General features: G+C 35.7%; 1 protein-coding gene across 2 annotated transcripts in view; it reads right to left on the bottom strand.

Annotated features, from left to right (window-relative positions):
* ptpn3.S (protein tyrosine phosphatase non-receptor type 3 S homeolog) overlaps window positions 1–22,922 on the bottom strand; it is a 139,194-nt gene that overhangs the window by 53,849 nt on the left and 62,423 nt on the right. For both annotated transcript variants that reach the window (XM_041567162.1, NM_001092193.1), the window contains 6 exon segments: window positions 17,700–17,854; window positions 11,248–11,355; window positions 7,745–7,787; window positions 4,885–4,963; window positions 2,308–2,352; window positions 700–752 (listed from right to left, as the gene is read on the bottom strand). In XM_041567162.1, coding sequence (XP_041423096.1) covers window positions 700–752; window positions 2,308–2,352; window positions 4,885–4,963; window positions 7,745–7,787; window positions 11,248–11,355; window positions 17,700–17,837 — 466 coding nt within the window. In that variant the 5' untranslated portion in view covers window positions 17,838–17,854.

The raw sequence follows: 22,922 nt of genomic DNA, 5'->3' as shown, positions 1-22,922 counted from the left end.
ACTGAAAGATCAATAAGAAAGTGCCTGAAAAATAACTTAAATATAAAATAATAGCAATCATCTAGCTTTAAAATATATACACTTTTTCTTTGCAGGTGTTGCTGACCCTGCCAATCATATGCCATATTCTGGTTGAAAAGAGGCAAAATAGACAAAAAAAAAAAAAAAACACAAAAAACAAAGTTCAATTAGTTAAAAAAAAAAATAAAAGTAAAGATCAATTGCCAACAGTCTATTATTAGTTTCATTGTGATACAAATTTACTGTGATCTTTCTCTCTAGAGCTTAATTCAAATATGTCCTCAAAACAGAGCTAATAAATGAAATGGTAATACATACAATACAAGTCTTGTGTGCCATTTCATTCTGCTGTAATATTAATGACCTTAAGTGGGGAATTTATTAAAACTCGTTTTTTTCTCATCTTTATTTAAAAAAAAAAAATCGGACAAACTTACAACCACAAATGCCCCTAATTTACTAAAAAAAAAATCAGAACAACATTTTGTTGTGGGAAAAAGTTGCATTGCTCCAGATTTGTTTAAAAAAATCATAGTTTTAAAAAATCGTACTCCGGTTATGTGTTTTTTTCTAGAATTGGGAAACCTGTGCCTTAAAGGGGCAGTATGGAACCTTGTTCTGCTCTGTGCAAAATTTTAAACATTCAGTTATGTCACAATGTGACTCATTGCTACTTACATTGTACAGAATAAGATGCAAGAACTACTGCTGAATTCAGAGGACAAGACATCCTATAAGTAGATAACATACAAAAAAGTGATTGATGAAATGGAGCCATTAAACTAAGCTATCAATGAATATACAGGCATATTTGCAAGTTAATTCTTCCCTTATGATAGACAGATGCCCTGTATACAGAGCACTGGCAGTGTACAAAGTTCTTTGCATGCAAAGATTGGATTAAAGCACACACAAAGGATGAAGAGCTGGTAAGCAGAAATATGAAGCAAATATAAGAGAAATTAATTTCCTGTGACTATAATTAAAAAACAAAAAAGGCTGTCTAACAAGAAGCCCTGGGGTGTTCTTCAGAATATGGTTCCAGTCTCTGAAACAACTGTATTATATTACATTATCATTTCTTTAGTATCCAGTGGCAGAATGCCTTCTTTAATACAAGATCATAAGATATTTTAAGAAAGAAAGGTTGTGTTATTTGCATGATATCTGCTAATTCCAAATCATACCCTTCTTAGATGGTCAGACAGAATGCACTAAGAAAAAGCCTTCTGACCTCATGTACTCCTCTGAAATGGTGCATTTATTAAAGTTATTTATATTCTATTAACTCTAAATAGTTATAATTGTACAGTTAACCAACAGTTAATAAAGAGCAATCAACCATCTGCTAGCTGTGGAATCTAAATTCATATATTTTATATGTGAAGCTCAAGATTTCAAAACTATGTCTCATGAATGCATTAAATGAAAAAGCATTTTTATATGTTGTCCTGTTAAAGGGTTGATTTAGTCCCTTTTTAATGACACGTTGAATTGCTAATAAATATCTCAGATTTATGCTGTGCAAGGCATTTAAATATATGACATAAAATTTACAAGGTTGAGTTAATTATTATTGTTCCATACAGAATGCCATTAGCATCAGATAAACAAACCGGAGAAGGGCTGGTCAGTGAGTAACAGGGGAAACATTGCTTACTACAGCAGCTCTAACAAATAGAAACATTTTAAAGGGTTGGTTCACCTTTATGTTAACTTTTAGTATTTTACAGAACTGCTAATTGTAAGAAACTTTTCAATTGGACTTAATTTTTCCTTTTTTATAGCTTTTACTATATTTACTTCTAATTCTTCGCATGTTTCAAATAGGATCACTGACCCCATCTAAAAAAACAAATGCTCGGAATAAAAAGCTAAATAAAAAAAGCTAAATAAAATAACCACAAAAAAAATATTAAAACTGAAAATCATTGCAAATTGTTTCAGAATATGCCTCTCTACTTCATACTAAAATTAAAAATGTGAACAATCCCTTTAAAAATGTGTTTTCTGCCACCATTGGTACCCTATATTTCTGCTCCAGTTTCAACTGTCTATAAGCAAACTGTGTGTGTACCTTGTAGCAGAAAGGGGGTGTTATTCAATAGGGCTACTGTAAATGGGATTTAATATCCACTGTACAGTTGCTATGGATTTGAGTTTGGCGAGATCTTAATGTGCAGTACAAATAATATCAGGAGTACATTACAATAACAAAATTGCAAATATTAAATACATTTATGATTAATTAGAACAAAAGTCTGAAAAATATTAGTTCTTTATTACCTCCCATCTAGAATATCACTTTTTAATTGTAGAAAATATAAATGTCTAAAAAATGAAAACAAAAGAGATATTGTTAGGGCACTAAAATGATAGACTATCTAAACAAAAAATGTAGTCTACTAGATTCAATTTATACCAATAAGGCTGTCTTTTCTTAGACCTTGACAGAATGGAAGAATGCACATTTCCTTGATGTTTCAGACTGAATAGTTCATCAGTCTCATGCTCACTTATTCATAAAACGTAATACTAAAAATGCTAATTGTTAATTCTTGTAAATAATCACAATACTTATACAGTATATACTAAAATTAACCTTATTTAAATCTTACACAAATTGGTAAAACATATATTCTCTAAAAATGATATACACAATAATTACCACATTATGTAGATGTGTTAACGTCCCATTAATGTATTTAATTGTGCTGGTAGCACACCACTCCATTTACCTTTACCCTTATGGGAATTGGGGAATCAAAGTAAAAAATCCTGAAACTTTCTTGAATGATATACAACACTGAAGTGATTTACAGTATTTTATTGTACTAGATTTTAATTATTTTCCAAATATGACTTATTACATTGACCAAAAATATTTAACAGGAGATTAAAATCAAGACTTCAAATAATGCATTTTTACCTGTAATGGAAAAAAATCCCTAAAAATTAAATCAATACATTTTTAGGTTGTGAATTTGCCAGTCTTTTAAACAATTAGGGGCAGATTTACATAGGGTTGAATATCGAGGGTTAATTAACCCTCGATATTCGACTGCCGAATGTAAATCCTTCGACTTCCAATATCAAAGTCGAAGGATTTACCGCAATTTATCGAACAATTTTCCTCCGAGGCAGAAAATTGTTAGGAAGCCTATGGGGACCTAACATTGGCTTCGGTAGGTTTTATTTGCCAAAGTAGGGGGTCGAAGTATTTTTTAAAGAGACAGTACTTCGACTATCGAATGGTCGAATAGTCGAACGATTTTTACTTCGAATCGTTCAAGTTTCGAAGTCGAAGAAGCCTATTCGATGGTCGAAGTATTCGACCATTCGAAATTCGAAGTATTTTTTCTTCTATTCCTTCACTCGAGCTAAGTAAACGGACCCCTAAATGTGTGTATGGTAAAATATTATTTCAAGTACTTGAATATGAGCTATGAAATACCCCAGTGGGCTTGTTTCTTGAACTCTACTACAGAATGAACACAAGGGAGCACATTTACTAAGCTCGAGTTAAGGATTCGAAGTAAAAAAAAACTTTGAATTTCAAAGGTTTTTTTGGGGTACTTCGACCAATGAACAGGCTACTTCGACCTTCGACTACGACTTTGATTCGACTAGTCGACCATTCGATAGTCGAAGTACTGTCTCTTTAAAAAAAAAAAATTGACTACCTACTTTGCCACTTTAGACCTACCGAGCTACAATGTTAGCCTATGAGGACCTTCCCCATAAATTTTCTAAGCTTTTTCTGATCGAAAGAAAATCCTTCGATCGATGGATTAAAATCCTTCCAATCGTTCGATTCGAAGGATTTCGACGTTTGATCAAACGATTTTTCCTTCGATCGATCGAAGTATTTGCGGTAAATCATTCGACTTCGATATTCAAAGTCGAAGGATTTTACTTCGAGGGTCAATTAACCCTCGATATTCGACCCTTAGTAAATGTGCCCCAAGATAACTTGGGTGGTTTTGGGTCCTGTGTGCATTTAGGCAAATCAAATGTGATGTTAAAAAAGTCAATTACTTTGGTTGTAATTAAGACAAATTTTATATTGTAAATATAATAACTTGAATCAGAAAAATATTCAATTCAAACTGTTATAGAGTTAGAATTTACATAATGAATTCAGAAACTGGAGTGCAGATAAAACAATTATTGAATGAAACTTCATATTGAAATACTAAGGGGCCCATTTACTAAGGGTTGAAGTGAATTTTCGAATTAAGAACATCAAATTTCGAAGTAATTTTTGGGTACTTCGACCATCGAATAGACCAAATTCAACTTCGACTCGAATTGAAAATACTTAACAAATTCGACCATTCAAAAATCGAAGTACTGTCTCTTTAAAAAATTTGACACCGCCACGTTAAACCTGCCGAATTGCTATGTTAGCCTATGGGGACCTCCTAGAACCTATAGCCAGTATTTGGCTACGTTTTGAGAAGTCGAAGGATTTTTTTGTAAAATCGTACAATTAAATCATTCGAATCGTTTAATTCGAACTACGACCGTACAATCTTAAAAATCCTTCAACTTCGAATGTCGGACTAGCCTATTCGATGGTCGAATTTCGAAGTTTTTTTCACTCTAGAAATTCGACCCTTGATAAATCTGCCCCTAAATGAGGTACTGGGGACCCTGCCATATAAAGGTAACCCCTCAAGTATCTTACAAAGTAGAGTAGTAGAGCAGAAAAGCAATGAAATCTGGGTTGTCCATAAAAAAAATATTTATATATAAAATATAGTTTACCTAATTCATAATCTAGTTTCTACAATGAAGACGTATAGCATAAGTTCTAGGTAGTTTGGATTTCTGAACATTACCTAAAAGAAATTAAATTACCTGGTTTGATCCTGCTGTAATGTGTTGGGGTCAGGAATGAAAAAACGTACACGGAACAAAAGGGAGCATGGAAATCCTCCTGTAATCGTTTTTTGTATATAAATACATTTTATGATACTGAATAGGTAATAACAAAAAATATCACAGGCATGTGCATACAAAAATAACATTTGCACAAGAATAAAAAAAAAACGTTGTACATTTTCTGAATTAATCAATTTATTCTTCACTATCCGCTCTCACCAATCTGTTTTCGTGCTGTTTGTGTTGAAGTCAGTTATTTTAAAACAGTTGCTCTAAAACACACGCAAAGGGAGCACAAACCCAATGTATTCAACACAACAGTCAACCAAAATATGACTGATTGACAAGAGGAGAACAGAGCATAACTTTATTATTTCAGAAATAGTACACCATTTTTATTGAATATACAGTATTTTAAAATGTCCTCAATTCCAGGAGACAACACTCATATTAAATTTAAATTTTTGCAATATTTCCCCTTTAAGAACATAAAAAGTAATTATGAAAATTTTATTAAAATGTAATTATTTAGGCACAGGAAATCACTTGCTGGGTAATAGATAGGCTGTGCAAAATAAAAAATGTTTCTAATATAATGTATAAAGGGTGGAGTGACTGGATGTCTTACATAACAGAACACTACTTTGCAGCTCATTTGGTTTCAACTGATTACCAGGTAGTAACCAATCAGTGACTTGAGGAGGGGCCACATGGGTCATATCTGTTGCTTTTGAATTGGAGCTGAATGCGGAGGATCAATTACAAACTCACTGAACAATATAGACCATACACACTTGTGGATAGTAGTAATATAAAAATAGAAAATTCTCAGGTTTTTGTAGAACTCACCAGTTGTGAGAAGAGGTCCAGATGCACTGCCCTGAACCCTCAGCTTAGGGAGCGGGCCACCATATAAAGAAAAAGAGCAGGCACTTGCAAAGACCAGTCTTCCAGGCAAATCATGAAATAGTTTATTCCAGTACACAAGGATACAGCCTTACGCATTTCATATCACTCAGATACTTAATCACAGGCTAACTCACTGAGTCTCTGGCTAACTCAGAGTTAGAGAGCTTAAAAGCAGGAAGTTGGGTTCTGGATATTATCTTAGACATCTGCTCACTCCAGCCTCTATAGAATACATTTTTGGCTAACTAGTTTAGTAACTTTTTATTTTGCACAGCCTATTTAACCAGTTTTTATTGTTACAATGATTGACAGAAATGGCTAGATGCACAGCTCATACAGCAAAAAGCCTGATTAACCCACAATTGGGGTGGTGTTCTGGCTATAATTATTATAAGATACTTTTTTTTATTTTTTATTTCTGGTCATCTGTCATATGACCAGAAACATATATACAGCACTCATCAGGATATAATGAAAAATTTAATTTTTATTCGTAAAGTGAGCTTGAACAAAAACTCACATAGACAATGCCTTAAAAATAATACTATATAATGGGAGCTCCCAAGCGTACCACATGTGGCCTGAAATCTTAGCAAAAAACACCATACACATTGTTTGAAATTCTGTTGAACTTGATGTTTCCACCTAATGAATTGTTATAAAAGTCCAATGCCGCTGCTAATGACTAAACCCAGCACTTGCAAGCTAATAAAGGTCAACAGTCATTTGGTATTAATTTTTAGCAATTAAGCCTCTATTGGTCCCAAAGGCAATTGCATAAAACATTATCGGGGTCGGCAATTTTCCCCTGAAGGTCTATAATGAATGTACGGTCCGTTGGTATTGAACTTGAACTCACATTAACACCTTTTTGGAATATTTTGGGAACGATTTCCTGAAGGTTTACACACAAATGCTTTGTGAGCAATACAAAATTATGCTAGTGCCTCTGAATCAATGAGGCTTAATTGCTATAAATCAATATCAATTCACTTTTGGAATTTATTAGACAGCAAGTGCTGAGTTTGGTTATAAGCATTGGCCCTTCACAATAATTCAACAGGGGGAAAAGTGCAGCGAATGTGTGGGTCCGTGAGTATAATGAAAACATAGGACTGTTCCAAATAAATGCCCTGTTGGTTGGTGTTGAACTTAAACTCACATTTCCTTAACACCTTTTAGGAACATTTTGGAAATTTTCCCCTGAAGGTCTATATACAATCGCTTTGTGAGCAATATAACATTATGCAATTGCCTTTGGGACCAATAGAGGCTTAAACGCTAAAAAGGAATACCAATTTACTGTTGGACCTTATTAGCTTGCAAGTGCTGGGTTTAGTCATTAGCAGTGGCATTGGACTTTTATAACAATTCATTAGGTGGAAAAGTCAAGTTCAACAGAATTTCAAACGATGTGTATTGTGTTTTTTTGCTAAGATTTCAGGCCACGTGCTACTCTTGGGAGCTCCCATTATACAGTAATATTTTAAGGCATTGTATATGTGTTTTAAATTGTGAGTTAATGTGTTAAAGTGCAATTTATGAATAACATTTTTTTTAATGATATCCTGATGAGTGCTGTGTATATGGCTCTTTTTTCTGGTCATTTGTCACCAGAAATAAAAATGAAGTATCTTTATTTTTACACTGAACTGTTCCGTTAAAGACATAAGTGGAAAGAGGCCTTGTAAGCCTGTATCATGCTCATTCTATATTTCTGTACAAAAACAAAGAAGAGAAATGGATAGGACAGATTAGAGTGTATAGAGAGAATAGAGAATAAATAAAGCTGACTGAAAGGAGGAAGACATTTTTTAAAAAAGGGTGCACCCAAGGTCTTAACAAATGTGAGTGGGTACGTTAAAGAAAGAAATAAAGGATCATAATTAGTGCAGTATACTTGGATTGTCACTGTCTTGTGCCATACCTTTTATTTGTTTTCGAATTGGTTTACTCGGCTCAATCCACCTCTGTAAAATAAGAAAATTAGAAAAGGTGTTTAAAGCCTGCTTTAAATGTAACAAAGCATTTGCTTGGTTTCATGTGTCCATCTGCATTGTGTTTTTATTTTAACAGTAAGCAGACAAGAGTTAAAGAGCATTATTTCAGAGATGCCAAATATAACATAGTATTTTTCACTTAATAATAGTACCATCACTACCCTTGCCAATATATGATTAAAACATGTCAGCACCTGTCTGTCCCAAAAATAATGGTACTCCTATGAAGCTGGTCCTCTCTTGCTAAAACAGCTTTTCGCTTCTATATTTCTCAAAAATGTTACTACACATTCTAAAACATTCTTACAGAATTTATTTCCTTTCTTAGTAAGAGGTTGGACACTGATGTATGGCAATTAGACCTGCCTCACATTGGCTTCCAGTTCATCCCACAGGTGTTCAGTTGGGCTGAGGTCAGGTCTCTGTGCAGACACACTGATAAAAAGCATAGGTGGTGAAGGTCCTTCAAGGCAAACATAACTTCTGGTTCAGTGCACAAAGGAATGTAAGCTGCCTGTGACCCTTCCTTTCCTCTGCTACAGAGTATTTTGCAAGTAAAATTCTAGCTGAGGATTTTAAAAAATTAGGGAGAGTAATGGTGGCAACAATGGTCGGAGGAAAGATCATTTGTTTTCAATACAGACGTGTAGAGCTGAATCGTCAGATATACAGGTAGAAACAATAGAATTCTACCTGTAACTGAGAATTCATCACTTAAAGTGGGCGATGTTTGAGTGCCTTCAAAGGCGACAAAACCAAATTTTTCCAGCCAGCCTGATTGACAAGCCAACCAATATCCAAGTTTCCTGCTGATAACAGTCAGCTTGTTTCCCACCATACACGCACTGAATAAATTATTGGTGCGTCTATAGCCACCTTAAGACTTACCTATTATTATAGCAGTTTTGGAGGGAATTATGTGTATTGACATATTTTGGTGTCACTGATCCTTTAAATAGCCAATTCAGATAATTGGGGAATTTGGATAGAATTCACAAATTGCAAAACTTAGGAGAAGCCTCCTGTGATGTAATCCTGAATGTCAGCTCCTGTACCTATCCAAGATGCCACAATATTGCCCTAATCCTAGAAAACTTGATGGAAGCAGACCAGGCACTGTAGTACTGTGCTGCAATGATTTTTTATTTAAATACTACATGTTTCGATCAGAATTGCCCTTTATCAAGTGTAATTTACCACAACTGCACACTTTTAAACTGCACAAATGAAAGAGAACCACATGGAAGGGAAGTGAATTCCCCGCCCCCCATAGGAGGGAAAGTTGCTTCTATCATGGGATACACCTATACTTTAATAATTACATTCCATTTGGGTGGGGGATTTTTTTCCCTCCCATGAGATTCTCTTTAAATTGCGTAAAGTGTGTAGTGGTGATAAATTACACTTAATAAAGGGCAATTTTGCTTGAAACATGTAAAGGCATATTTATCAAAGGTCGAATTTCAAATTCATGTTTTTAAAAACTCCCCTAAACTCCCAATCAAACACTTTTGATAAAATCTTTTTAAAATCGGATGAATGGAATCGACCCGAACACTCAAATGTCAGGAAGGCTGCAAACAACTTCAAATTGATCCCTGGACCTCTCCCATTGACTTAAAAAGGAATTCTGCAGGTTTTGGGTGGCGAATAGTCAAATTTGAGTTTTTAAAGGGGATGAGTATGATAAATTTAGAAAATCAAATTAGATTTTTTTTTAAAAAACTCGAATCGAATTTGAATAACTCCCTAGTCGAATTTGACAGTTTTGACCTTAAAAAAAAAAATTGGAATTTTCAACTCGAGCCTTGATAAATGTGTCCAGTACTACGGTTCCTGGTCTGCTTCTATTACGTTTTCTAAGATTTGGGTCATCTGCATAGTTTTGCCCATAAAGTGAACTTTAGAATACTACAAGTTACTTGGGCAAGAACTTAAAACAATCATCCATAATATTACTCACATTTATAGCATGGTTTTAAAGGAGAACTAAACCCTAAAAATGAATATGGCTAAAAATGCCATATTTTATATGCTTAACTTATTGCACCAGCCTAAAGTTTCAGCTTCTCAATAGCAGCAATGATCCAGGACTTCAAACTTGTCACAGGTCACCATCTTGGAAGTTGTCTGCGACACTCACATGCTCAGTGGGCTCTGAGCAGCTGTTGAAAAACTAAGCTTTGTGGTTGTCGCAAATAATCCAGCTGAAAATGAGGATGGCCTGAAAAATAAGATGATGCTACAAGGCTGATTATTAAATTCTGATGCTAGTTGCACTGGTTTTTGTGCTGCTGTGTAGTAATCATCTGTATTAACTATTAATCAGCCTTATATTGTGATATTTCTATTCTATGTGTATATCGTGAGTGGGTCCCTAAGCTTAGTAACTGACAGCAGCACAGAGCATGTGCAGTGAATCAGCAGAAAAGAAGATGGGGATCTACTGGGGCTTCTTTGGAGACACAGATCTTCCCTGCTAAAGGGCTGTGGTTGCCTTGGCTGGCACAGGAGCTCGAAACGTAACGTAAAACATTTCTAGCCTACTTCTTTAGTTAGTCTTTAGTTCTCCTTTAAGGGCACGTCAACCCCAAAATAAAAATTTCCCTAATAAAAGAAAACATAATTCTGAGCAACTTTGCAATATACATTCTGTAGATATCAGGGCCTGGAGGATACAGGACATTCGATTCAAAATGTATGTGGTTTTTAGGTTGTTTGTATTGAAAGCAGTGCTTGTCTGTCCCTTTTTATTCTCTTCCCTGGTGGCTCAGACAGTTAAGGCAGCTGATTAACAGACTTGTCTTTCCTGGGGCACTAAGACTCCCGAACAGAGTTAAGTCTCTATAAAAATATATTGCATAAAACAGCTCATATGTAAAAACTTTTTAGTAGTATGTGCCATTGGGTAATCATAAATAGAAAATTGCCATTTTAAAAAATAAGGGTCATCCCCTGGGATCCTACGATTCACAATGCACAGAAACAAACTATACATATTAGGTCACACGAGCCAATTAATGGACAAAGTTCTGTCTTTTGCTTCCACACTTCTTCCTTTTATAGTTAGTATTATTGCAGTATTTCTGGGCAGGTGATCTCTGAGGCAGCAAACAGACCATCCCAAAATGGTGGTTCTAGGCAAGAGATGGGCAATATTTACTTGAATAAATATACCAGTTCTTAAATATGCCACTTAAATTGATATAAACGATTTGTTGCTTTAAGTATTCATTGTGGGGGTATAGTTTTCCTTTAAAAGCACTTTATTTAAATAAATGTATATTGGAAATTTGCTTAGAATTAGGTTCTCTTTTTTTAGGCACATTTTATTTTGGGGGTTGCCTTGCCCTTTAAATCTGTGTTATAGCCTCAATTGATGAAACCAGAAAAGAATTTGTTTATAGAGTAAGAGCAATATACGTCGTACATGTGAGTCCAATGATTCTTCATTGTGTTGTAATCCAAAGTATTCTCGTTCTTTCAAATTTAGGTGATTGTAGGCCATATCCAACAAAGTCTGACCAGTGTCTTGTTTCTGGAAGAAATAATAGGGCACTATGAGTCTTTTATCCAACATTCTCAACAACTGAAAAATACAAATATTTTCTTTTAAAGGGGTGTTTCACCCTTATGTCAACTTTTAGTATGTTATAGAATGGATTTAAAAAAAAAAAAAAAAAAAACGTTCAGAGCTGTCACACTTTACTTAGAGACAATGTTCCCTCTGATTCCATCTCGGCTATATGCACAAAAATTCTTTCGTGAACACATTTTAAACGTGTGCGCGCAGTTTTTAAAATCTGTGTTGTGCATGCTGGCATCAAAATTACTTTAGAAGGAACATTGCTTAGACTAGAGTATACATAACAAAAGCTAATTTCAAGTCAGAGCCGATATAGCCATCATTTCAGGCATTCGTTTGATTCACTTTAAAAGCCCAGTCAGCTCTTTGTAAAGATTATTTTCCATATGTTTGTTGTGAGGTGTTAAAGGGGTGGTTCACCTCTGAAATAACTTTTATTATTATGCAGAGAGTAATATCCTGAGACAATTTGCAATTGGTTTTCATTTATTTGTGGTTTTTGAGTTATTTCGTTTTTTTATTCAACAGGTCTCCAGTTAGCAATTTCAGCAATGTGGTTGCTAAGTTTCAAATTACCCTAGCAACCATGCACTGATTTGAATAAGAGACTGGAATATAAATAGGAGTGGGCCTGAATAGTAACATGAGTAATAAAAATTAGTAATAACAATACATTTGTAGCCTTTTTTTTAGAAGGGGTCAGCGACACCCATTTGAAAGCTGCAAAGTCAGAAGAAAAGGGCAAATAGTTATTAAACAATAAAAAATAATCAAAACCAATTGAAGAGTTGCTTAGACTTAGCCATTCTATAACATATTAAAAGTTACCTTAAAGGTGAACCACCCCTTTAATTTATGTACACAGAAAACAATAAAACTTACACCATATATTTGATATTATGTTTTCTACACAGGGAACAACACAACTTACCATAATTATTTTTGATGTCATGCTTTTTACACTATTTTTGGTGAAAATGTAAAATTACTTTTGTAAGCATGCCCCATAATGTATTTTCTCTTTTAGTTTTAAGGGGACACAGGCACTAGAGGGCAGAAAGGACACTAAAAGAAAAATGCTTTGACAGCCGTCCCAAGGGGCTGGTCCGACCAACCCTAGCAGGCTAAACACCTCCTCGCCATTTCAGCAGTCCACATTCCTGGGGTGAAAAATTGGACTGCGGAATTTCTGAGCAGGAAAACCTTTGATCAGGGTGAATGGGCCCTTAATCCAGAGGTCTTCCAAACCCTGGTCTCCCTCTGGGGCCTCCGGAGGTCGACCTGATGGCCTCCAGGGCCAACACCAAGCTTCCCCAGTTCATACCACAGTCCAGAAATCCAACTGCCGTCAGGGTAGACAACCCCACAGCCCCATGTCCAAATGACTTTTTGTACATCTCTCCTTTTTGACTTCTCCAGTGAATCAAGCAGATAAGAATCAGCATTTTCTGTTGTCAAAAGGTAGTGAACCTAGTGACTTTTAAACTTAACACAATATGCATATTTTTTTGTATGGCTGCAATCCCTATATACATTTTGTAGCAAAGTAACTAAAAGCTGTTCTTGATCTGTAAAAGCTAGGGAAATTACATAAATTGCTGACCATGATGAATTATTGGTAAATTATAGGCCAATCAATGAGCAGAACACTTTATAGAAAAATAAATAATGTTTTGCACACTTAAACAGTTACACACACAAAAAAATAATCCATTAACCACCGAGAACACTTCCCTACTCCCAGCTGCAGCCAGTAAGGGTTACAAATAAAGAGCAGGTCACTATGCAAACGGCTTCCTAGCGGACCTGATGGCTCATTTTCACCTTGCTAGTAGGGACAAGAATCAGAATTTAACTTTAGTGCAAGAAATAACAAAAGCAATAAATATTTCATAACTAAAACAATAGTGGCTTCTGTCCAATTTTCAGGCAAAAAGAAAGAAGAAATTACCAATATATCCATGTAGCTGTATATTCACACTGCATGACAATTACACTGGAATATTCAAAGAATTTACAAGAATATATGACAGTCTTCATGGCAGACATTGTGGATTTGCTGCATTAAAAGACTGTTGTAATTTTCCCCACAAGAATAAATAAATACATTATCAATTTATTTTAAGAAATTATTCATTCTGTGAATTTTGCTGACACACTGACAGGGTTTTTATAACATTAAAGCTCAAAATTCTGTCATAACACTGGAAAAATAAATAATGAGAAACAATGTAAAAATAAAGTTGCTTATTTAAATGTGAATGTATTAAATTTCTGCCAGTATTGCAAAACAGGAATATACAAAAACAACAAACATTGACAGGTAGTTTCTGTATTTAAGACAAAAAATTCACAGCTATTTCCAATTCAGTTACATAAACTAGCTGTGACTTTTTATTACGAACTACAACTATGGGCACCATTTGACTTGCAATCAGTTGTGTATCAAAACATTTTTAACTCTTTCTGTGGCACTAACGTGCACAGCTTCATCAACGTCAGTTAAAGGGGAACTCCACAAAAACATAACAAGCTATTTGAAAACATAATTTCAAGCACCTTTGCAATATACATCATTAATTAAAAAATATGCAGACTTTTCAGGATTTTTAATGGTTTCTGACAGTTCCCTAAGACTAGACCTCTGCTCTCCTGCTGATCTCTCTGACTACTTTGCTGAGCTGGCTGACTACCGTTACTTTGTATCAACAGCCATCTGTCCTCAGCCTGCATCCTCCAAACCCCACAATTCCCTGCACATGTGATTTCAATAAGTAACAGAACATCACAGTGCAATGCATTGTCGGGTATGTAGTTCCTGCATGCCGTCTCTAAGCTGTGGAGAAGTTGTCACAATTTGTAACGTCAGTGATTAGAAAGAGAAGAACTGTTAAACAGCTGGATTTCAGCATAGAAAATGGCATTTATTCAGACTTTTTGAACAAACAGGTAGCTTATCAACTTATCAAATATTGGTTTGGAAGGTGGAGTTCCCCTTTAAGCAGGAATCATAAATATTCCTTTAAAGATTTTCATTTCAAAAACCAGTTAGTATATAAGGGTCTGAGCAGATGACCAATACTGCAGACACTAAGGGGGTTATTTATTAAAGTTCATATCCTAAAATCCTGAAAATTTAATTTTTTCACTATTAATTAACTAACCAATATTTGAAGATATTATGGTTTGCACTGGGTTTTGTTTGATAATCCAAAGATTTCTGGCTTTTCTAACGCTTTCACATGAGTTTCAGGCGTCAAACTCGGAAAATTCAGGTTTGTCGCGAGTCAATCCGAATTTTTCTTGAACCGAATTTTTACAGTTTTTTTTTAAAAAAAAATATGAGGATTTTAGCAAATAACCCCCTAAATGTAAGGCAGCTGTATCTTGGAACAACTATGAATTATTTAAAGGAGACATATTATGTGAAAAACAAGAATGCATTATACACTTATACACAGGCTCTGCAACAATCCAGATTTTCAATGTTAACTCAAGAGCTCACATCTTGGATTCTGTTAGCAGCACAGAGCATGTGCAGTGAATCAGCAGAAAATAAGATGGGGAGCTACTGGGGCATCTTTGGAGGCAGAGATATTTGCTGTGAAAAGGCTGTTATTTCCTTGAGCTAGTACAGAACCTTAAAACAATGTACAATATTTCTACCTTATTTTGCAAAGCTTTAGCTTAAAAAGTAGTGTTTCGGGTGATTTATTGAAAAATTGTGCAAAAACCCTATCGGTTGCCCATCTGATCCACTTCTTGCTGCCTCCTGTCCCAGGCTGTGTGGGGGAGCTGGTAGCACTCAGCACACTGCACTGTAGAATATAAATCACAAGCTAGGCTGACCTTATAGAAAACTGAAGCCCAACTTTGCTTGTGTGACTGCAGGGCTATGATTGGCAATTTACCTCCCACTGTGCTTCTGACAGGAATAGTTAGGACATGTCAACTCCTCATTTGAAACATGAACAGGGCCATAGCCGATCTATAGAGAGCTCCAAAAAATGGGTAATTTTTAAAGATATTGATTTTTAGCCTAAAGTAAAACCAGCACCATATATTATTCATTATCGCCTACAAGATTGGAGGCATTTTAATTACGCTATGCATCTCCTTGAAAGAAACACAGTCTATCTGAAAACAACGTGTATGGTTTAGTTGTAAAGGCTCTTTACCATCACAAGTGTAGTGTGCAAAATTGCAAGTTTTGAATTCACAATATTTTTTTCCCACAACTCAGAGGGTTTTTTCTTTTGCCATAAATATTTAAATCTAGTTTCCTTCGGTCTTGGAATTACACAATCACAGCAAGCAGACAGCCATCATTTTGTGGACACTGAAGTGAAGGATGGAAAGTGAAAGTAATTGCCTGCCCCACCTCAATATCTGTGGCAATAAATTACTGACAACTGAGATGGTGAAGCACCTTTTATATCAAGTAGGGATGTCACTCCATTGGCCCAGGTATAGGCAGTGGAGTAACTAGATGCTACTGGGCCCCACAGCAAATTAATTTTAGGGCCCCCAACATTTCCAGAGGTTGTCCTGTTTTACCAATATATATTGACATTTCTCATTAATTAGGGCCTCATAGGCCCCCTATACCTCCTGGGCCCCCCTGCAGCCGCAGGGTTTGCTTCCTCTGTAGTTACGCCCCTGGGTATAGGCACATGGAGTTGATTTTCTTGGTGAAACACGCGAGTATACATTCTCTAAACACAAATTACAACAGTTGGAATATCTAATAACCATTTATAAGGATACACACTACAGATTACTTCTGGCATTTGTGAATTATAAGAAATAGGCAAGTGTGCACAATATAGATTAATACTTTTCTCTAGTAACAGCCACATACTCATATCTCCATAAGCCATATTAATAATACTGATTATATCCTAGTGAAGGGCTCACATTTTATTAATATAATCTATCCCATATCATTACGTCACTGCCACAATTTTCTGCATGAAACTAGATCCCAATGATATCTTACAAACTTCCCACAGCACAGATTTGCCCACTTTTTATGTTTGCCTTTTCTTCACAACTTTGAAATCCAGATAGTTCTTTTAGCTAAACAGATGCACTACCCTAGAACTGGATAGACAAAAAATAGTATTCAGTGTCATATAGTGTCAAAGCTGGCATTCTCATGGAGCAAAATTACATACAACTTGATAAATTCGCCATTTATTTTGCAGTTTTCTACGTTTTTTGGTGAATTTAAATTTCCACAGCATAATAAATGCCCCGTAGGGTACTTTATATTATCTTTCTATGGATGCACCGAATCCACTATTTTGGATTCAGCCGAACCCCCGAATCCTTCATGAAAGATTCGGCCGAATACCGAACCGAATCTGCAAATTAGGGGTGGGAAGGGGAAAACATTTTTTACTTCCTTGTTTTGTGACAAAAAGTCATGCAATTTGCCTCCCGTCCCTAATTTGCATATGCAAATTAGGATTTGGATTCGGTTTGGCCGGGCAGAAGGATTTTGGCCGAATCTGAATCCTGCTGAAAAAGGGCCGAATCCTGAACCAAATCCTGGATTCGGTGCATCCCTATATCTTTCATATACACACTCCTTTAATAGAGCAGCATATGCTGGTACAAATGCTGAGGCTGTGTAAATATCTAATAAAGACTGTATTTAATTTCCTAAAATGATTAAAAAAATACTAAAAAGTAAAAAATATACATGACTGATAGGAGATTCACTTATTTTCTCACATTGGCATAGTTTATATCCCACTCTGGCCAAAATATAATGAAAAATTACACACTACCTGCTTTCATTTACTGAGCAAAAACGTCTGATCTAAGCACCTGGGAGGATTTGTTGTTTTACCAAAACAAGAAAATCCAAATTAAATTAGGTTGATGGCACATGTGCACAATTTTATACTCCACTATTTCCCCTTGTATCTACAAATATTTTCCCACAACCACTATTTTTGATCCTTAAAGGCTGTCTTCCTTCAACTTCTTCTGTCTCCAGGATTCTTTCAGACTCTGTCTAAGTCCCCATGGACTTTGATGTGCCTTTGTAAAATGTATGCTGAAATAATACTGCAGTGAGTTATACAGGCCTTACTTTCCTCGCTCTTGATCAATCTTGTGCTGCCCAGAAGCAAATGTATTTCATATAGCTTTCTCCTTAATAGTGCTATAGAACAGGATATAAAGCAAATAATCTAACTGGTTGGAATGACAGGTCATTTTGTTTAACATGGCTTGCAAAAGCCAAAACCAAAGAATTGCTTAGCACTTAAAAAAAGACAACTTACATTAACTCTAAAGCACTGTTGAGAGCCATCCAAGAAGCGCACATTGCATACCACCTCAGATCTGTTCTTTTCTTTTGGAAGTTCTGTTGCTCGAATATTGTTTATCCTTCCACCCAGAGCACGGAGTCGGGAGTTCATAACTGGTATAAATTACCCTGAAACAAATTAAGAAATTGGTTAAAGCTTTATTATAATCCATCCATCTATCACATTCTGTTCATTTTTAAATATCTTATAGGCTATGAAAAAAATAGCATTGGCAATACTATATTGTAAACAAAATATTGTACATGCAAACCTTTAATATTTTTTTTTTAAATGTAGTGCAGATATATGTTTATGTATACACACATTCTGCCATGTACTAAATGCACAAATGGCATGTAAATTGCAGACAGCCTTTTACCACCACTGGTGTATTGATAACTAAATATGGAGAGATCATGGGGCATGTTCCATTCATTCAGTTACAGCCTCATGTCTAAGCATGTATGTCACACATATGTAAAAAACTGTAAGAAAAATATATGTAACATCAGTTTTTGATTGATAGCAAACAGTCACACTTGTTTTATTGAATAGTGCAAATAAAAAATCATTCTATTTTGCATGTACAAGTGCTTTCCACCCCCTGGACTCAAAATCTGGGTACAGGTATGGGACCTATTATCCAGAATGTTTGGGACCTGGGGTTTTCCGGGTAACGGATCTTTCCGTAATTTAGATCTTCATACCTTAAGTCTTAAATCATGTAAAAATTAAATAAACCTAAAAAGCTGTTTTTTCTTCCAATAAGGATTAATTATATCTTCGTTTGGATCAAGTACAAGGTACTGTTTTATTATAACAGAGAAAAAGGAAATCATTTTTAATTATAATGGAGTCTATGGGAGACAGCCATTCCGTAATTCGGAGCTTTCTGGATAACGGGTTTCCAGGTTAACGGATCCCATACCTGTATGAGATGAAGGTCACAGTCACCCTTCCTTTATAAGAAACTGTTTTCTATTACTATGAAAAGCAGAGCAAGTAAACTTTGCAAACCATATACATATAGTGCTATAACACAGAACCAGAAATGAGCATAATCCAAATTTTAGGATAAACAAAATAGTGATGCACAAATCCCACTTTACAGGTGCCTTTGACCAATTATGCATCCAGAACTTCTATCTTAATTGCACAAATACAGCCATATATTCATATGGTTATGTTGTCAAGATGCAACAACTACTAGAATTTATATATATATATATATATATATATATATATATATATATATATATATATATATATATATATATATATATATATATATATATATATATATATATAAAAAATGCAAATGTAATGAATGCATTTTATATGATGCAATTTATTGTTATTATTATTACACTGAAATATAGAAAATGTAATACAACTCACAACTAAAAATATAATACAACTCATAACAGAGAATCAGTGGGAGACTTGAGCTTGTTTCCCTGTAACTAGACAGTCCTGTCTGAGGGTGATGGGCGTCAGTGACAGAGTGTGTTTCTTATGTCCAGTCTGCTCCATAATTGCATTTTGGTTGTTGCTGTCACTGCAGAAAAGCGCACTTCACAAAGATAGGATGTTGGAAATGGAAGCACGGTGTTCAGTGCTTTTGTGGCGATCTCAGGATATTCCACCTTGACTCCATGCCAGAAGTGTGGAGATTTGAAGCTGTCTCAAACATACTTTTAAGGCTCACCATCTTTTGCAATATCAAGCAGTTAATCCTCTTCTAACACAAAGTTGATTCACCTGGTTTGTTCACAAATGGGTTGCAGATACATTCCTTCCCAGTTCAGGGGTCTTCTGTGGTTGGGAAGTAAACTGTCTTGAAAGCTGAGATAGGTGACCCTGCACCAACTGGGAGAGTGAAGGGCCAGGCTCAGTGTCTTCCAATATCCCTACTAATGTCTGAAACGTGTAAAAAAAAATCCCAATGATTACTTGTCTTCCCCATAATTCAAGTTTGGCTTTGAATGCAGTCACTCTGTCTGCCAACTTGAAAGACAGTTGTCATTCTTACCTGAAGTGACAGATTGAGTTCATTGAGCAGGTTGAATATGTCACAAGTTTTGTGAATATGAAAAGTTTTGCGACCCATTCTGTGCTGCTGAAATGTTTTTCTATTAGAAATCTCTGGAGCGGCTCTCATAACTCAAAAACTCTGGCCAGCAATCTATCCATCTCTCTTCTGTGCAAAGGAGAAGACGTTTGTGCTCTGTGTCCATCTCCTCACAGACACGAATTAAGAGCATGTACTTTGATGTGGTTGATCATTTTAATCATCTTGTGGAAAATGTTAAGTTCAGGTGAATTTTTTCGGCTTGCCAGCATTTCTCTATGAAAGACACAGAGTGTAGACTCACATTCAGAAGCAAATTCCTTGACCAGAGTATTGAAACCAGAAAGCCTTCAGTTCATAGCAGACACCCTGTCCGTGCATACTATACACCTACATAAAATGACCAATAACCAATTTGTTTTCCTGATAATCATTCAAAAGCTTGAACAATTCTGCAGCTATGGTGTAGGCAACAATAATGCACATATCCTCATGCACATCCTCCTGAAAAAATATTTAGCACAAAAACATTATTGCCTTGTTCTCAACATCTGTAGACTCATCAACCTGCATTGCGTAACACGGTGACTCATTAATTCTCTGTAACAACTGTGTCTCAATATCCTCTGCTATGTGATTAATTCGTCTAGTTATAGTGCTAACCGAAAAAGGAACACGTGCCACCTTTTGAACTGCAGCCTCTCCTAAAACTTTATGGCAAAATGTCCTTAGCAGCGGGCAGGATCAACTCTTTAGCAATATTAAAGAGCTTCTTAGCTTAGCGACTAAGAATGGTGCTGTTGGTGCAGACACATTTGTGGTGGCCTTCAATAATTGCTTCTGCCCTTTGTGTTCACTTTTTTTAATTTTGAAAAACTCCAAAGGCTTATCTTTAAATGCAGGGTGCTTGATCTCCATGTGGCAAAGCAGTTTTGAAGGTTTCATGGCTTCATTAGATAGCTGCTCACCACATATTATACAGAGCGGGCATGGAGAACGTGAATCACCTGTTGCAATGAACCCATATTGTAAGTAAGACTCTTTTTTTTACTTTTTCTTAAATGCAGCTCTCTTTGTGTTGCAGTCTTGGAGTCTCCTGCTGTGTCATCATTGGGTCTTTCGCCCTTTTCAAAGAAGCACTTCAGCAATGTTTTATTTTTCCCTCATTTTTTCTTAACTCTTGAGCTTGCAAAAAAAAATATAAACCCACATGCAAACAGTATTTTGGGGGTCTGGAGAAACGGCCCGGTTCGCCTGCCATGTTGAGCTAGCAGTGGTCCATGGCCCGGCAGTTGGGGACCCCTGTAAAGAAAGAAAGACTTTTCTACCCACAGGGCATGGCTGCTGCACCTCGAAGGCATGAAAATGATAACTGCTTATACATTGATTTGTTCTTTAATGTCTGCGTAAACAAGACAGATGTTATCTGTAGCATATAATCAATTTATAAACTGGAAGTAGAGGGGCAGGGGGGTCTGCTATTTTAATAGATCAAAATGTATAATGAATACCAATTTATGTTATGGCCAGCTTATTCTCCTTTGCATTTCTCTATAATGTCTGAGCAGGTGTGATGGATTCCTTTCTTTTTTAAAAACTTGCAGCTAAGATTTTGTTTATGCTACCAGCTTCCAAAAGAGTTAAATAAATAAAATGTAATGCTACAAATGGTGCAAAGCTCTTAGTAGGAAGCTGGAAGTTATGGAGGTTATACAGGTAGGGATCTATTATCAGGAATAGGTTTTCCCATCATTTGGATCACTAAACCTTAAGTCTACTTGAAAACTTTACATAAACCCAATAGAACTGTTTAGCTACCAATATCGATTTATGAAGCTAAGTATAAGGATCTGTTTTGTAATTACAGAGAAAATAATATTTAATAATATTTTTTATGGGAAAATTTATGGGAAAAATTATTTGCTATTATCATGAGGATTTTTATATAAATATCTTCTTCTGCCATCTGCAGAACTATGCAGATTTAGCACATGTAGGCTTTTCAGTCTGCTACACAGCAAGGATGAAGTTCCAGAGAAGCTTGAAGAAAATCTTTATCAAGTAAGCAATAAATTTAGCAAAATGCCAAAAACACTCCATGCAGATAATAGGACGCAAGTGGCAAAACACAAGCCAATCTGAGGAAACATGGAATTATGTTTCAGACTACTGTAACATACAACCCACTGCAAAATTGAGTTTGAGAGATTGAACCACACTAAAAAAGTGTAAAAGTGGAAGAAGCATGGAGTGTTATTATTGATGATGTCATATCTCGATTCTGGGATGGCAGTGGATGTGATTTACTTAGACTTTGCTAAAGCATTTGATACAGTGCCACACAAAAGGTTACTTGTTAAATTAAGGAATGTTGGCCTGGAACATAGTATTTGCACCTGGATAGATAACTGGCTAAAAGATAGATTACAAAGAGAAATGGAACATTTTCTAATTGTACCAGTGTTGTTAGTGGAGTACCGCAGGGCTCTGTACTAGGTCCCTTGCTTTTCAACTTGTTTATTAATGACCTGGAGGTGGGCATTGAAAGTACTGTTTCTATTTTTGCAGATGATACTAAATTGTGCAGAACTATAGGTTCCATGCAGGATGCTGCCACTTTGCAGAGTGATTTGTCTAAATTGGAAAACTGGGCAGCAAACTGAAAAATGAGGTTCAATGTTGATAAATGCAAGGTTATGCACTTTGGCAAAAATAATATAAATGCAAGTTATACACTAAATGGCAGTGTGTTGGGAGTTTCCTTAAATGAGAAGGATCTTGGTGTCTTTGTAGATAACACGTTGTCTAATTCTGGGCAAAGTCATTCTGTGGCTACTAAAGCAAATAAAGTTCTGTCTTGCATAAAAAGGGCATTAACACAAGGGATGAAAACATAATTATAGGTCCCTGGTAAGGCCTCATCTGGAGTATGCAGTGTAGTTTTGGACTCCAGTCCTTAAAGAGGGATATAAATGAGCTGGACGTGCAACTCAATTGGTTAGACCGTTAGAGGGATGGAGACTGTCAAGGTTGGGGTTGTTTTCTCTGGAAAAAAGGGGACATGCGAGGGGACATGATTACACTTTACAAGTACATTAGAGGACATTATAGACAAATAGCAGGGG

This window comes from Xenopus laevis, chromosome 6S (genome assembly GCF_017654675.1).
Source record: "Xenopus laevis strain J_2021 chromosome 6S, Xenopus_laevis_v10.1, whole genome shotgun sequence".
NCBI lineage: Eukaryota > Metazoa > Chordata > Amphibia > Anura > Pipidae > Xenopus > Xenopus laevis.
Note: the sequence above shows the minus strand (reverse complement) of the source record. Positions and strands in the feature narration are given on the sequence as shown.